General features: G+C 34.7%; 1 protein-coding gene across 1 annotated transcript in view; it reads left to right on the top strand.

The window, feature by feature from the left end:
• The window catches only part of LOC117786620 (phosphatidylinositol 3-kinase 2-like), a gene marked incomplete at both ends in the record, with an annotated part of 52,471 nt that overhangs the window by 18,641 nt on the left and 17,793 nt on the right, over window positions 1-16,037 (top strand). Inside the window, one exon of the mRNA XM_034624961.1 lies at window positions 6,656-6,716. Coding sequence (XP_034480852.1) covers window positions 6,656-6,716 — 61 coding nt within the window. The remainder of the gene's footprint in view (window positions 1-6,655; window positions 6,717-16,037) is intronic.

The following is a 16,037-nucleotide window of genomic DNA, read 5'->3' as shown; positions in this document are numbered from 1 at the left end:
TAAAACTTAACCGATTTTCAAACGGAATATCATTTTGATCATGATTTGGCCTCCAAATTTATTCTGCATTTAAATTTTTATCATCTACAAAATTCGATATTTTTTCGATACTGAGCCATCTATCATCCAATTTTCCATACATACCCCTTGACATTTTTTCAAAAACTTTGATTTCTCATAACTTTATCAAAACTTAACCGATTTTCAAACGGAATATCATTTTGATCATGATTTGGCCTCTGAATTGGTTTTGCATTTAAATTTTTATCATCTAAAAAATTTGATATTTTTTCGATACTAAGCCATCTATCATCCAATTTTCCATACATACCCCTTGACATTTTTTCAAAAACTTTGATTTAACATAACTTTATCAAAACTTAACCGATTTGCAAACGGAATATCATTTTGATCATGATTTGGTCTCTGAATTGATTTTGCATTTAAATTTTTATCATCTTAAAAATTTGATATTTTTTCGATACTAAGCCATCTATCATCCAATTTTGACATTTTTTCAAAAACTTTGATTTAACATAACTTTATCAAAACTTAACCGATTTTCAAACGGAATATCATTTTGATCATGATTTGGCCTCCAAATTCATTCTGCATTAAAATTTTTATCATCTAAAATATTTGATATTTTTTCGATACTAAGCCATCTACCATCCAAATTTCCAGTTATACCCCTTGACATTTTTTCAAAAACTTTGATCGCTCATAACTTTATTAAAACTTAACCAATTTTCAAGCGGAATATCATTATGATCATGATTTGGCCTCCAAATTCATTCTGCATTTAAATTTTCATCATCTAGAAAATTTGATATTTTTTCGATACTAAGCCATCTATCATCCAATTTTCCATACCCCTTGACATTTTTTCAAAAACTTTGATTTCACATAACTTTATCAAAACTTAACCGATTTTCAAACGGAATATCATTTTGATCATGATTTGGCCTCCAAATTCATTCTGCATTTAACATCTTATCATCTTAAAAACTTGATATTTTTTCGATACTAAGCCATCTATCATCCAATTTTCCATACATACCCCTTGACATTTTTTCAAAAACTTTGATCTCTCATAACTTTATTAAAACTTAACCGATTTTCAAGCGGAATATCATTTTGATCATGATTTGGCCTCCAAATTCATTCTGCATTTAAATTTTTATCATCTTAAAAACTTGATATTTTTTCGATACTAAGCCATCTATTATCCAATTTTCCATACGTTCAAAACATTTTTTTGCTCTAGGTCTACCTATTTATTTCGATGTCATATTTATTATAAAACGACATCTTAACACTTTAAAATGTTTTAGAATTGATATGGTGCACCGTTACGTGCCGGTACTGATACCGGAACCGAGAGAATAAAACCGAAATAGAACCATGAATTTTATGTAATGATGTTTGTTTTCGAACTGAACCTATAATTTAGGAAAGTGGTTTGGTTTGGGTTCGGGTTCGGGTTCACGGTGAAACTAATCTCAAGGATTTGGTTCAAGATCCTACTATTCGAGTGGCCCCAAACACGAATCGAACCGAGGTTAAAGATGAATATTTTACAGGGTAGCCAAGAGTCATCTTTCGTATTTATGGACGCATTATTTGTCGGTAGCTGACAAGCTACAGAAATGACTGATCAACTGGCTGGCTGACTGACAGGCTGGTGGTTTTGGTTGTTGGGTGGTTTTGGGCGGTTTTCGGCTAGTGCTCTTTGCTCTAGCCAAAACGCCCACGACAGCCGTCAAATGCGGCAGGCGAAAGTTTACTGGGACTATGACCGCTTAGAATATCTACACACATAGCACACACACACACACACACACACACAGACACACACACATAGACACACATAGACATAAACATAGACATCTGCAACACATACGGAACAGACTCTGGAACTTGAAGCAGAATTTTTGTTGCTCTGTTGCGTTGTTGTTGTTGTTGTTGTTTTGTGTGCAGCAGGCATATTGGCTGGGTGGGATGGGAGGACGGAAGAGACGAGGGGGGGCGGGGGGTCTAACAGAACCGCTTGGGGGCCTCATAGAAGTGTCTGGTGGCAGTGGCAATGTGTGTGTGTGTGTGTGTGTGTGTGTGTGCGTGTGTGTGTATTGCTGCGCTTATCTCAGAGTCGTTGCCTTGAATGTAGGGCAGTAGTTGGCACTCGAGAATTGTTGCTGTTGCTGTTGTTGCTGTTGTCGTTGTTGCTGTTGCACAGAGCGATGCATGTACAGCTCATGTCCCAGTCCACATATAGATGCACTTATATGCACACACACACACACACAGACACACACACACGCAGACCGACACATGCAGTTTTTTGTTGCTTGTGGCAAAGTCATTGACTTTTTGGTTGCTTGCCACACAAATTCGGCATGGAAATTGTTGCAGTTGCAATTGCAATTGCTTTTGCTGTTGTTGCAACTGCTGCTGCTGCTGCTGGCCGTTGATTAAATGTTGAGCCAAGTTGTAAAGGTCGAGGATATTTTGGCAACTCTGCTTTGTCTCTCTGTTCGCCTCTCACATCAGCTGTTTTCCACGAGATCTTAAATATGTACCATATACATACTTCTAGAACTTGAACAACGTTTTGATTTGAAAGCGAATTTTGTACTATGTTATCACTCTAAGTTTAATTTTAATTATCACTTGGTAATGATTATCAGATTAATCAGATTTTCAATCCATTTTTTCCTTTGGGTTCCTTTTATAGGCACATTCGACAGTATTGGGCCAAAATCCTACACAAAAGCCAAAAATCTAAAGTGATAAAAATTATGAATTTGAGTTTTATTTGTTTGCTCAAATATAATGATAATAGTTTGTTTCTTATAAAACTACTAATTCTAGAAGAAATACCTTAAAACTCTCAAATTTTAAAATCAAAGCTTTTTTTGAAAAGATTATTACGGTATTATTATTTTTCTTAATGTGTCTATTAAATCATTGATTTGATTTAATTTTTGATTTACAAAAAATAAACTACATTGCTTGCACTCCTTTAACAAGAAAACATTAATTCAAACTAACTATAAAATAATAATAATAATATAGTTTCCACAAAGAAATTAAAATAATCAACAGAAAGTAAAAATAGCTCTTAAAATGTTAAAGCCTAACTGTTTTTTCATAGAATGATTCATATTTTGAACAATGTCTTGTGGAAGTTTATATTTAACATAAGCATATCAAATTTTATTTTTAACTTAAAATACAGTTATTTTACCATTCACAAGAAAATCAGCAAATTACATAAGATATGTAAAAAATAATTTACAAAAAGTATTTCCTCACGATAGCACAATAAACCAGAATTTACTCGAAGCAAAACAAATTATTTTCAAATATCTTGGAACAGGGAAAACTACAGTGGCGCCATCTATCGCTCATTGTGTTTGTGTTCTTAAGAATTTTACAGTATTAGATTATAGAAACTCACAATATACGAGAAAATTGGTAGATCTTAGATCTATATTGAACATATGTAATTTTATATGAAATCGAATCTATGACTGATCCCTGTCTTTATAGGTGTCATACACTAAACACCTGTTGTTCAGATACATGCACGTACATAGATCCTGATGATGATCTCCATCATCCACTTTGGTGCTTGTGTTTTCTTATCTATATGTGATATATATATATTTAAGAGTACGTTTATCACAGTGTTTTAACGTTTTTTTTTTTTTAAATTTTAATTTTGCCTACTTTTTTCTGAGTGCTGTTATCCTGTTGCCTTTTTACTGTTACCTTTTCATCTGCTCTTTGTGTGCTCCTTGGTATTTTGTGGTCTTGTTTCCTTAGCCTCCGTCCCTTGGCCAAACACTTTCCCCATTTCCGACTTGCTTCAGATAAAAATACTCTGTAAAATGAATAGCACATAAATAACGGGAAAAAACGAAGCAGCGCCAAACGGATGACTCCCTCAAACAACAACTACTGAATGTGTGTGTGTGTGTGTGTGTGTGTGTGTGTGTGTGTGTAAGTGGCATACAATAAAACGTTGCTGTCTCTGTAAATAAGGCATAAGAATTGGGTTAAAAGTTTATAGAGCAATGCAGAGATTTCAATGCATGTCTATAAGTATATATATATATATATATATATGTATGTGTGTGTGTGTGTGCTCATATCAGTCGCCTCAAGTGGTTACATGGTCGCCGCATGGTCGAAGGCTGCGCCAGTTTCAATTGCACATGGCAAAGGCGATTGTGGCAACAATGTCGATGAAATGTCAACGCACCACGTGTGGACACGTGCCACATGCCACATGCCAGAGTCTACAAGTCACAGTTCGCAGTTCAGATGTCACTGGTCACATCAGATCAGGCACGGTTGCCACCTCATCAAAATATTATGCACCAGAATTTTCGGCAAAAAAGTTCCATTTCCAAAAAAGGGTAGTCACTTTTTTAATGGTACCTAAAAATATTTTCAATATTGTTATTTGAAATAAACACACTATTGCTTGAAAACAATACTAGAAATAAAAAAAAAACAGTTAAAAAAGCTTTCCTTACAAAACCCTCTGGGTATAAGGCGCTTAGATACCTTATATAAACACAATAAATTTTTACTCTTACTGATTAAAATTATTTCTTAGATATTTTCAAAGTTTATAAACCGATCGTGATACTATAAAGATCGACACTACGATAGTTAGCATACTCATGTTGTTGGTTTGTTTTTTTTTTTCGATTTATGGCAAAGGCTCGTGACTTTCAAAGTTAAAAAAAATTTTTTGATCTGCGTATTGTATGTAGGAACCTACATACCAAATTTAAATTCTCTAGTACGTATGGTTTCTGAGATTGACGCGTTTGTACAGACGGACAGCTCTAAATCGACTCGATTGATGATGAACAACAATATATATAATTTATATTGTCGAAGATGCATCCATATTTCCATTACCTTCATGTAATACTGTGAAACTTACAAAATACTACTATAATGTGCTAAATTAAATACCAAAATTTTGTCAATTTCCAAAAAAATTTATTATGTTCTGGAAATATCACTACAAAATTAAATAAGACAATTTAAATAATATGTGAAAAAAACTGATTTAACGTACCAATGTACGTATAAAAAATTTACCAACTTTGGCACAAAAGTTCCAAATGTGGAAACCGTGCACACAGGATAAACCGCTTGGCTAGGGTTCAAGGGAGGATGGGATGGTGGGACGCGCCGTAAAATAGAATCATCACATGGTGGACAATGAAAACAGATGCAGAAATAAAACGCCAGACATCAAATAAAACTAACCCAGTTAACGGTACACGATGAATTAGAAGCAGGAGCAGAAAATACACAAAAGAAGCGACCACCCAACCACCCAACCACCCAGTCGGAACCTCCTCCAACCCAACAACCCAGTCGAATGCTTTAGTTGATAGGCGCATCGATTATGCGCGGTCTGCATTCAGATGCCTTATCAGCGGGTGGTGGGGTAGGTGGGGGTGGCGAGGGTGGAGGAGCTGCACACACATAGAAAACGCAAGTGGGGGAGGGGGAAATATTTGAAAGAAAAGCAAATACGTGTAATAGTAGGAGGCCTATGAGCAGGCGTAGGCGGGTTCGGAGTCGGAAGAGATGGGGGAAATGCATGCACAAGGAACACACACAAAAAGCAAGAAGCAAAAAGCAAACGAAACAGGCGAGCATACCTACGAAACGGACGAGTGAGCGAGTCAGCAAACAAACGAATGAACATGCCGAACATATTCAATGAGCGAGCGAGCAAACGAGCGAACCAAACTGAGGAAAATAATAATAATAATAACGTGCAAATGAAAAGCTAAGCGAACGAGAGGGGGGGGAGGGGAAGCGAAGAGCTCGTCGTCGTCGTCGTCGCACTAGGTCAAAGACCTGTAGGAGGTCGTTTCAGCCGTTGCAGTGGCAATAGGCAACGTACAATACCACGGCGATGTCGACGACGGCGGCAGATAGCAAACACACAAACAACCAGACACACACACACACACACACACACACACACTCACTAAAAGCAGCAGCAGCATGCACTATTGAATAACATAAGCTAACGACAACGACGTCGCGACGTCAGCAGCGCTGCATTTGCAGCTGAGAGATAACAGGGCACAGAAAAAGAGAGAGAGAGAGCGAGAGAGCGAACGCATGCAGTGCACAGAGAGTAAAATAGTTTGAGAGAGCTTAGAAAAGCTTCACAATGCTGATGACGTTGGCGTGCGCTGTCGATGCTGCTGTTGCGCTGCTGCGACTGCGACTGCGATTGTGACTGCGACTGCGACTGAGACTGTGAATGCTGCTCCAACGACCCAGCGACCGAGCGAACGAAAATGAAATCGAAAACAAGAGTGAAATGCATTCGGTTCGCCATATTGCTATTCTAGCATGCATTTATATATGTATGTATGTATGTGTGTACATATGTATGCATGTGTGTGCTGTCTGTAAGAAAGAGAGCGTTAGAGCGAGTGGAATAGGCAATGTTGGGGAGTTGGGCTACGTTTAAGACTATGTATGATTATGACAATGTGACCAGATATTTATGCATGCAGAATTAGTTGATTGCTTTATTCGTATTAATCCATACGTTCCACACTTTCACACTCATATTCCATGCTCTTTCTTCTCATTGCAGACATGCCAGGCAGAGGAACTGCTAATTGCACGCAATCGTTTGGCAGGATCACACAATACAGGTGAGTGAAAGACAGAGTAAAGAAGCGAGAAAGAGGGGTAGAGTGGTAGAGTGGGGTAGAGTAGGGGTTTTGAGACCTGCTTAAGCAGCGTTATGCAATAAGCCATGACAGTTGGCAACGTTTATGCAATAGTTGGCAACACATACATATACTCATAACAACAACACCCACAGCCCACATACTCGTATTTCCCATTCCCCAATCCCCATTCCCCACTCCTCAATGTCCATGTCCAAGTGCTCCTCAAAGGTGTCAGTCAGTCTGCTAGTCTGTCCGTCCGTTAGTCCGTCTGTCCCCCTTCATATGGCAGGCACTCCACAAAAAACTGCACCTATGGTACAAGTGCGCTCAGTCGCTTACCCATAAACATTAAACGAGGATCAAAACACTTATTCATACAATTTGCGTATACTTAATATTACAGTGAAAAAGTTGTAATACAAGTGCAATCATATATTGCTTAATTAAAGGATTCTAAATATGAATAGCTATAATTGTTCGAAATTAAAGTTTATTTAATTAACAAAACTATTTTACTGATAAATAACGATTACAAAACTATATTCGTATCTTAACTAAAAAACTATAAAATAATAAATTTTCTTTAGCTAGATTTAAAAAAAAAAAACAAAGAGTTTTGTATTAAATAATTTTAAATGGACTAACCATTTTTTCGATGTCTATTCAAAGAGTTTGATTAAATATTTCGAATATATTTTGACATAAAATGCATAGAATTAAATGTTAAATTGGAAACCATATTTTTTTTTTTAGTTTAACTCGACTTTTAAAATAACAGTGTTTAAAATATCAAGAAACACTTGGATATAATTAAAAAAATACAATCATGTTTTTCCAACTTTTTTCTGAATTTAAAAAGTTTGCAGTCTCGATTAAATTACTACAAAAGTTGCTCGATAGTGATTATACTATCTATTAATATTTTAACTATTTGGTCGTTTTACAGTTGTAACATAGTTCACTTTTTATAATAAACATTTTCAAAAATATTTCTATCTAAACTTTATTTAACACTTACTGAATTTGAACTTACTTAGCTGTTGTTGTTTTTTTTTTTTTTTTTTTTTTTTTTTTAATTAAGTTTATTTAATTTATTTCATTGATTTCCAGCGCTACAAGTAATATGTTACTTATAATTAATTGCGTTAGTTACTACATGAAAAATGTTATAAAATGAAAATGAGAAAATAATGACAACTGCGCCTAAATAAGATTGCTTAATCCCTAATGACTATAATTTATTTTTTATCATCACTTTTATTCAATGCAAATATTCTATTTCAGTCGATATAAATACAGAAGATCAACTTCACCAAGTCTAAGCAAATTATTGTGTTGCAAAATTCCACTAACTGAATTTAGGAAATAAAATTGTTACGATTTCTTCAAAGTTTATACTGTAGAAAGATTACAGATATATATGGCAGATAGTAATAACTAAGTATTGGAGTGGGGAGTTAAGGGTGTACACATTTCGTTGATATATATTTTACAGCATTGAAAACTCCCTCTTATCCCCCGTCTCGGTATGTGTATAAATTATTTTTTATGTGCCAAAGCTGCAAAAAGTTTTCCGCTTTTCACGTTCAACGACGACGATCGCCGTTGTCTTTGATTTTGTCGCTGTTGTTGTTGTTGGTGTTTTCCTTGTTGGTTTCATTTGCGCAACATTTGCGCACTCGCCGAGGTTGAAGCTGAATGGGAAATGGGGAGTGGGGAATGGGGAGTGTGGAGCGGGGAGTGAGGCAATTGTTGCACTGGGTGTCGGTGTCGGCCATCATATGATTTACAATTTCCATTTGGCTCTGCATTGCATTGCATTAGAGGTTACGTAAGCTAAAGTTAATGCCACATAATCATGGCTGAAGTTGCAACAAGCAACGTCGCGTCGCGTCGCGTCGCGCCGCAATTGCAATGGGAAATGGGGAAATGTTGCACTGGCAATGCGGCAACGGGCACGTTGACGGCGTGAAGGGGTAGACCATGACACGCCATCTTGCTGCAACTGCAACTGCAACAATAACTGCCCCCCCCCCCCCCACCACTTTCTCCCGCGCCATTCGCCATTCGCAACTGCAGTTTTTCCTGGCACTTTCTCTCGCTGCTGTGGCGCTGCTCATGATGCAGTCGATGAAGTAATCGACGACTGCCCCAGCGCCAACCACCTGGCAACCCCCTCTGCCCCCTCCTGCCTCCCCCTGCCTCCTCCTGGGCTCTGCAGCACGCAACGGGGTAAGTTGATCGTCGCGTCGCGTCTGCAGTTTTAACGGTGACTTAATTTTTCTTTTTTTCTCTTCGTTTGCCATTTTGCTTTCATGGAAAACTGGTTTCGGTTTTTCTTCCACAACAAATGATAATGGACATTTGTGGTTGTTTTTCCTAAATATACCCTGTAATGTGTTTAGAAAAACTATCTGCTAAATCCGTGAAATTTCTAGACCTAATCCACTGCTAATTACAAATTTCGATTAAGTGATTTATTTTATGTTATTCACAAATTCTTTTTTTTTTCCTTTTTTCTTTTTTTTTTTTTTTTTTTTTTTTTTTTTTTTTCAATAGTCATAGTAATTGCCTAATTGATCTTATTAATTATTTTCCTAACATATAAGTATTAGCTACAATAATAAAATAAAATGCCAAGAAAATATTATTTACTTGGGGACACGTAAAATATATATTTATGTATGTTTTTTATTTTGTCAAAACAAATTCTTAAGTAACTGTTTATTCATTCCATATTCATCTCAACATCCTAAAAATTGCATCAGCTGGCTTTTTCTTCTTATTTTTTCATTTTGTTTTATTATATTTTTCTTTTTTTTTATTTTTTTTCTTTTTTTTTTCTTTACTTTTCTTTTTTTTTTTTTTTTTTAATAGCTAAGCCTAATAGATTTAATTAATTATATTCTTAGCCTATAGTCATCAGCTACAATAATAAAAATAAAATGCCAAGAAAATATTATTTATTTGGGCACAAGTAGGACATTTAATTTTTTTTTTTTTTTGTCAACAGAATTACTTGAGTATTTCCATAATCCAAATTCCATATTCATCTCAACATCCTAAAAATTGCATCAGCTGGCTCTATATTCAGCAAATAAATATCGTTTAACAGGGTATCTTCTAGTCGCTAGTTCTCGACAAGTTTAATTCTTACGTGTTTTTCTTTTTTTTTTTTTCATTTTATTACTGACTATTTGCAGTTTTTCCTTTGAGCCTATCTTTACCTAACGATCGCAACGATCGCAGTTTTCAGTTTTCAGCTTTGCAGTTTGCAGTTTTTAGTCTTGGTGTGGTCCAAAGTTGTTGCCTTGGTTACGTTGGCGATGGTTACGGTAATAACAACAGGCAAGGCATCCAAGGAGGCGTTGAAGGTGCCGAAGTTGAAGCCCTAGACCTCGGGCGTGTGTGTGTGTGTATGTGTGTGTGTGTGTGTGTGTGGGCATGGCCAAAGACCCGAGAGATGAAATACTTTGGCGTTCCACTGCCAGCATTTAAGCCAAGCTATAAACGTGAAAGTTTGAAGATTTACTGTTAATCCTAAGGGTTTTAACAAAACTAAGTCCTTAACCAGATGTGGACAGGTCAAAGCTTAATCCCTAATACAGACCAAAATACTCAACATTTTTTTTGGCTACTAAACATTTTTATTATCTAACGTATTGCTATTTATTTTGAATTATATAATACAAATTGCAACAAACAAAAATTAATTACAAAAACTAAATTATTTTTAAAGTTGGGAATTTATTTACTTAATTTTTGTAAAGGATTAAAGTAATAAAAAAAATTATAAAATTGTGATTTTTTAATTGACCTAAAATCTGTTATAAGGTTAAAACTATCGAACTTTACCTTCTAAATGTTTTATTATTAGAATTCAATTATCAATTATTAGAATTAGAAAAAGTATTTAAGACAACCGACTTTGATTCATTTGGGAAAGTCTTTCTTAAATATGGTAAATATAACAAAATGTTGATAAACTCTGTAATATAGAAATGAATGAACTAAATCAGTTATACAAGGATACAACTTCTATTTTAAGTATATTTCATTTCTAAAGTTTAAACGCATTTAACTATAGCAAAATAAGAAATTGCAAAAGGGCAACACAAATTTTGTATTGTACATATAGACAATATGGATTTAAGTGAATAACTTTTGCATTTAAAAATTAGTGTAATGTATTACGTCCGTATAACGGATATATGTACGTATGTAATGGTTAAGTTAAGACTATATGCGAAAAAACTCAGACTCGGCTTATAAAAAATCCTAAAATAACGAAATTTTGACACCATCTGGGATTGCTATTAAATCAGAACACCCGTTATATTTTTACTTTGTAAAATTTAAAGATAATATGCTAAATTACCTAGTTTTAAAGAATTAAAAAAAAAAAAAACTAAAAATTAATGGACTTGAACATTATAAAAGTTAAGAAATCCAACTAAACGGACTAAAGACAACATTTTGTATAAGGCACTTATTATATAACATATCGCTCATTTAGTGCAATACAGTCATAACTCAATAACACGATTTTCGAGTTAATAATGCCCAAATATTTATTAATTTTACTTTTTTTTCTATAGTGTTTGAGTCAAAAGAATTCTTGATTTTTACTGAAAAAATTAGCGATATTTATGTAGATTCTATATTATATTTTAATATGTTAAATAGTACATACACGTATGTCTATGAGTTTCAGTCTCAAAAAAAAAAAAAATAGATGTGGCAGCCATATGGGCAATATGCAACATGCAACGTGCAACATGCAACATGCAACGTGCAACGTGCAAGTTTAATGCATTTGTCAAATGGCAACTCTTTGCATCTCTATGCAACATTTGCCATGTTGCACTTCCTGCTTATCGTGCAACCGCTTGAAATTGATCGGCATGCCCCTCTGCCTGCCACGCCCCCTGCCACCGCTCCATCAGCTCCATATAGCGGTAACATTGCCTGCTAACACCATTTTCCTTTTGCTGTTGCCGTCGTCATAGTTGTTGTTGTTGCAGTTGTTGTTGCTGTTGTTGCAGTTGTTGTTGTTGTTGCAGTTGTTACGTGAAAAACGAAAGTAAAACTCGCAACTGGCAAAATGACAACAACGACAACGACGACGACTTTGGTGCAACGTTGCAATTGTTGTTGTTGTTGTTGCTGTTGTTGCTGCTGCTGTTGCTGTTGTTGTACAAGTTGCAGTTGGCATTGTTAGTTAGTTGCCATTTTTCTCATTTTCATTACGCCGACTGATCGAATCAGTGAATGGGAAAAACGGGATTTTCCAGGCGGCAGCAACAACATAAGAAAAATACAAAAAAAAAAATGAAAAATAAAGACAAGCAACAAAAAAACTGGAATGTGGCACACGGTCTGTTGTGGAGGTAAAGATCGACGTTGTCATCGTTGTTGTTGTTGCTGTTGCTGCTGTTGTTGTTGCTGTTGCTGTTGCTGCCCACCGCTTGGCTGTTATGTCATACAAGGAAGCGAATTTGGCAGAGCACAAAGCGACGACGGCCAACAGCAACAACAACAGCAACAGCAACCACAACAACAACAACAACAGCAACAGCGTTAACATTGTTGCAATCATTTGGACTTGGATGTGACTGTTTTAGCAGGAGTTGCTGCTGTTGTTGTTAACTGGGTAAATGTTACATAATTTGGCTAACCATTTTTGCCGTCAACTTTTTAGAGAGCGATCCAAGCGACTTGCCGAGGAGACGCCATCACGAGCGCATTTTGTATACCCTGTACATCTCAAATGTAACATTAAAAGTTGCTTTGGTTTGCGTTTCAGCAAAAGGGAAGTTGCTATAGATTCGATTCTTAACAGACAGTTATTTTCTAGGCTGCAATCATCACAAATTTTGAAGATTGTTTGAACTGTAGTTTAAACTATGGTTTAATTTTATTACAACAGCTTAGTTTTAGTTTGTCAATTGTTTTCCATTTTTTTTCTGATTTTTTTTGAAGATAAAGTTTTTAGATATTAATTTTACAGCTGAAAATAAAATGTTAGATGGTAAAATAAATTTTTTTTTTGAAAATTCCTGTGATTATTTTCCATTCAATTCGAACTAATGATTGATAAAGGTGTTACTGTTCGGTTTCGAGGGGTATTAACTTTATTTTAAAGCTACGCTTAGCATATTAATTCTATCAGGCCGGGTTTCTATCTATCGGGTTTCACTCTGTTAATAAAATGTATCTTTTTAGGTTGCATCTAAGCAAGATCGTTAAGAAAATGAAAATTATCCCTAAGAAATTATCGTTTTTCACTCTATTGGAATTAAATTCGGCATTCAACATTTTACAAGATATAAAAAAGAGCCTCTATTTATATACTACGCACCTTTAATGCAATCGAACCAGAAACGAGTTGGTTTAGAAACACGTTACAGGGTATCTTTAAGTCAAAATGAAACAACATCTTTATAGATGTTGCTATAGTTGTTGTTATTGTGTCGTGCCCAAATGCAAAGCTTGACTCGCCCACACACACACACACACACAAATATATATATACACTGAGAGAATGCCACGCCCTCATTTGGTGGCGCATTGTGTGGCAAAGTCATTTAAAAGCGAATGCAGTCAATGAACTTTAACTGCAAATTTAGATCAGAATTGAGCAGTCACCAGAGTAGATCTCAGTACCACACACACACACATTGGCACACACACACACTCGCACACACACACACGCACACACACTGACCATGGCCCTGCCCAGTTATGGGCAACAAAACTGCGACTTTGACTTCAAATTGAGCTCACGCGCTTCTCTCTTTCGCTTCTCTCACCTCTCTCACCTCTCACCCGCCTCTCTCGCTCCCTTGTCGCTTTTCTCGCTTTGCATTTAATGGGCAAATAGCAATTAAAATGTCAAAAGCGTGCACAAAAGGAGAAAGTGAAAAAAGTGCAAATTTTGTGCGGCGCAAAGTTTTTTTTTTTTTTTTATTTATTTTATATATTTGCTGTCGTTTATTTTTTTTTTTTTTTATTTTTAGTTTTATTTCATTTGCGGCTTTTGTTGTATTTTGCACTTTAACAATAAAATTAAAAAAAAAAAAAAAAAAAAAAAAAAAAACTTAAAATGCGCGACAAACGACGCGTCAAAGCCTGGAATGCGATTTAAAAGGGGTGAAGGGATGGGTAGAGAGAGAGAGAGAGAGAAGAATAGATTTATAGGTGAGCAGCAGCCTTTGAACTTGCCAAGAGCACAGAAATACGGAGCGTATGCGTAATATTCTGTCACAACTGTCCAGCTGCCAAAGCTAAAGCAACAACAATAACAACAACAAAAATTGTTAACAACAATAGCATAAGTAATAGTAATTGTAATAGCAACAATAATCATAATAAACAATTGAACAACTTTCACTTGGCGCTTGAATTCAACGCACGACGCAATTCAAACGTCCATCTATATATATATATATATGTATATTTATGTGTGTGTGTGTCTTTGTGTGTGTGTGTGTGTGTGTGTGTGTGGGTGGTTGAGTATGCACGCCCCTGCACAATGACAAACCTCGTTACAGGGGAACAAAAAATCAAATCAACCAACAACAAAGTACAGCAAATTTGCCTATGCGCAAAATGAGCAATTGAAATGCGAATCACATTGACAAGACAGAGGAGATAAAGAGTGGAGGGATGAGAAATGCAAAAGGTGATAGAAATACATAGATATATACATAGAGAAAGAAGGAGAGAAAGGTAGTAAGTTAGACATTGAGAGAGATACAAAAAAAGATTCAACTAATACTGAACTAAAATTATCATTGATCGTAACTACCCAACTATACTTCTAAAAATCTAAAAGAAAGAGCGAGAGCGATAGCGATCAAATGGGTAAGAAAAGAGACAGAGGCTAACACAAGAGAAAGAGAGTTTGCCTAACGTTACTTAAAAATTCAAAAAAAAAAAATAGAAATTTAATTTTTTTTAACAATTGATGTTAATTATACAAAAATTTAAATGTAAAGCTGAAAGGGCAAACAAAAAATTAAATTAAATATTTATACTTTAATAGTTTAATTAAAAGTTTCTTATAAATTCTGTAATAAATGTCGGCTTAGACCAGTTGGCCAAAAGTAATTTACAGTATAAAATAAAATACAATATTTTAAAATATTTATTTTAATTCCAAATTAAAATTAAACCAAAAATTAATACAAATTTGCAAAAAAAATAATTAATACTTCTAAAAGTGGTTTTTTTCTTGCGATAATTCTTAAGCAATTTTTCTTAACATTTCTTAAACTGACCCGATTTTTAATCGGAATGCCATTTTGATCATAATCCGGTCTTTTAGTTCATACACTAAAATTTTTTGCATTTAAAAAGCTTTGTTATTTTTTTTACCATTATAGCCATGGTTCTATGTTGATGGTAAGGGTCCCCCCTTTGAAATTTTGAAAATTCAAAATTTTAAATCAAAAGTTTTTACTTTTAATCAACTTCTTATATCGTAATTAGTATAAAACGACACTTTAAATTTGATTTTGAGACGTTTCATTTTTTTGTAAAAAATCATGGTAAATCGGACAAAAATTTTGACTTGTAAAGTTGCTAGGTCAAAGATTTGACTAACTTCAAACATTCATAACTTTGTAAAAACTAAACCGTTTTTGAAGCGGAATGTCATTTTGATCATGGTTTAGCCTCTTAAATTATTCTGCATTTAAAGTTAATTATTTAAAAAAAACAAAAAATTCCCTTTAGATATGGACTTAAATTTTAATGCCATAGGGTCCCCCCTTTGAAATTTTGAAAAATGAAAGATTTAAATCTAAAGTTTTTACTTTTAGTCAACTCCTTATATCTTATTTAGTATAAAAGGACACTTTAAACTTGATTCTGAGGTCTTTCGCTTTCTTGTAAAAATCATATCAAAATTAAGAAATATTTTGACATGTAAAGTTGCTAGGCCAGATGCTTGAGCAACTTCGAACGGTCATAACTATGGCAAAACTTTACCGATTTTCAAGCGGAATGACATTTTGATCGATTATTCGAGAATATTCCTCGCAAATCATTTAAATGTACTCAAGTCATTTTCTTACATAGGTTCATCAAATTGTTTTGGATAATTTCGAAATTTGTTTAATACATTTAGTGTGAATAAGTGATTTGAATAAATTCGAATCGTTGAGAATTAATAAATCTATCAAACTATTTCATTTGGAGTACTGCAGTTAGTTGAATAACTGAATCCGTTTGCTAACTTTGCTTTAAGTATAATAATAATTTCTATTACAATGAACTCAATTATCGAAAACCAAT

Source organism: Drosophila innubila, chromosome X (assembly GCF_004354385.1).
Source record: "Drosophila innubila isolate TH190305 chromosome X, UK_Dinn_1.0, whole genome shotgun sequence".
Classification (NCBI taxonomy): domain Eukaryota; kingdom Metazoa; phylum Arthropoda; class Insecta; order Diptera; family Drosophilidae; genus Drosophila; species Drosophila innubila.
This window is presented reverse-complemented; position numbering and strand designations above follow the sequence as displayed.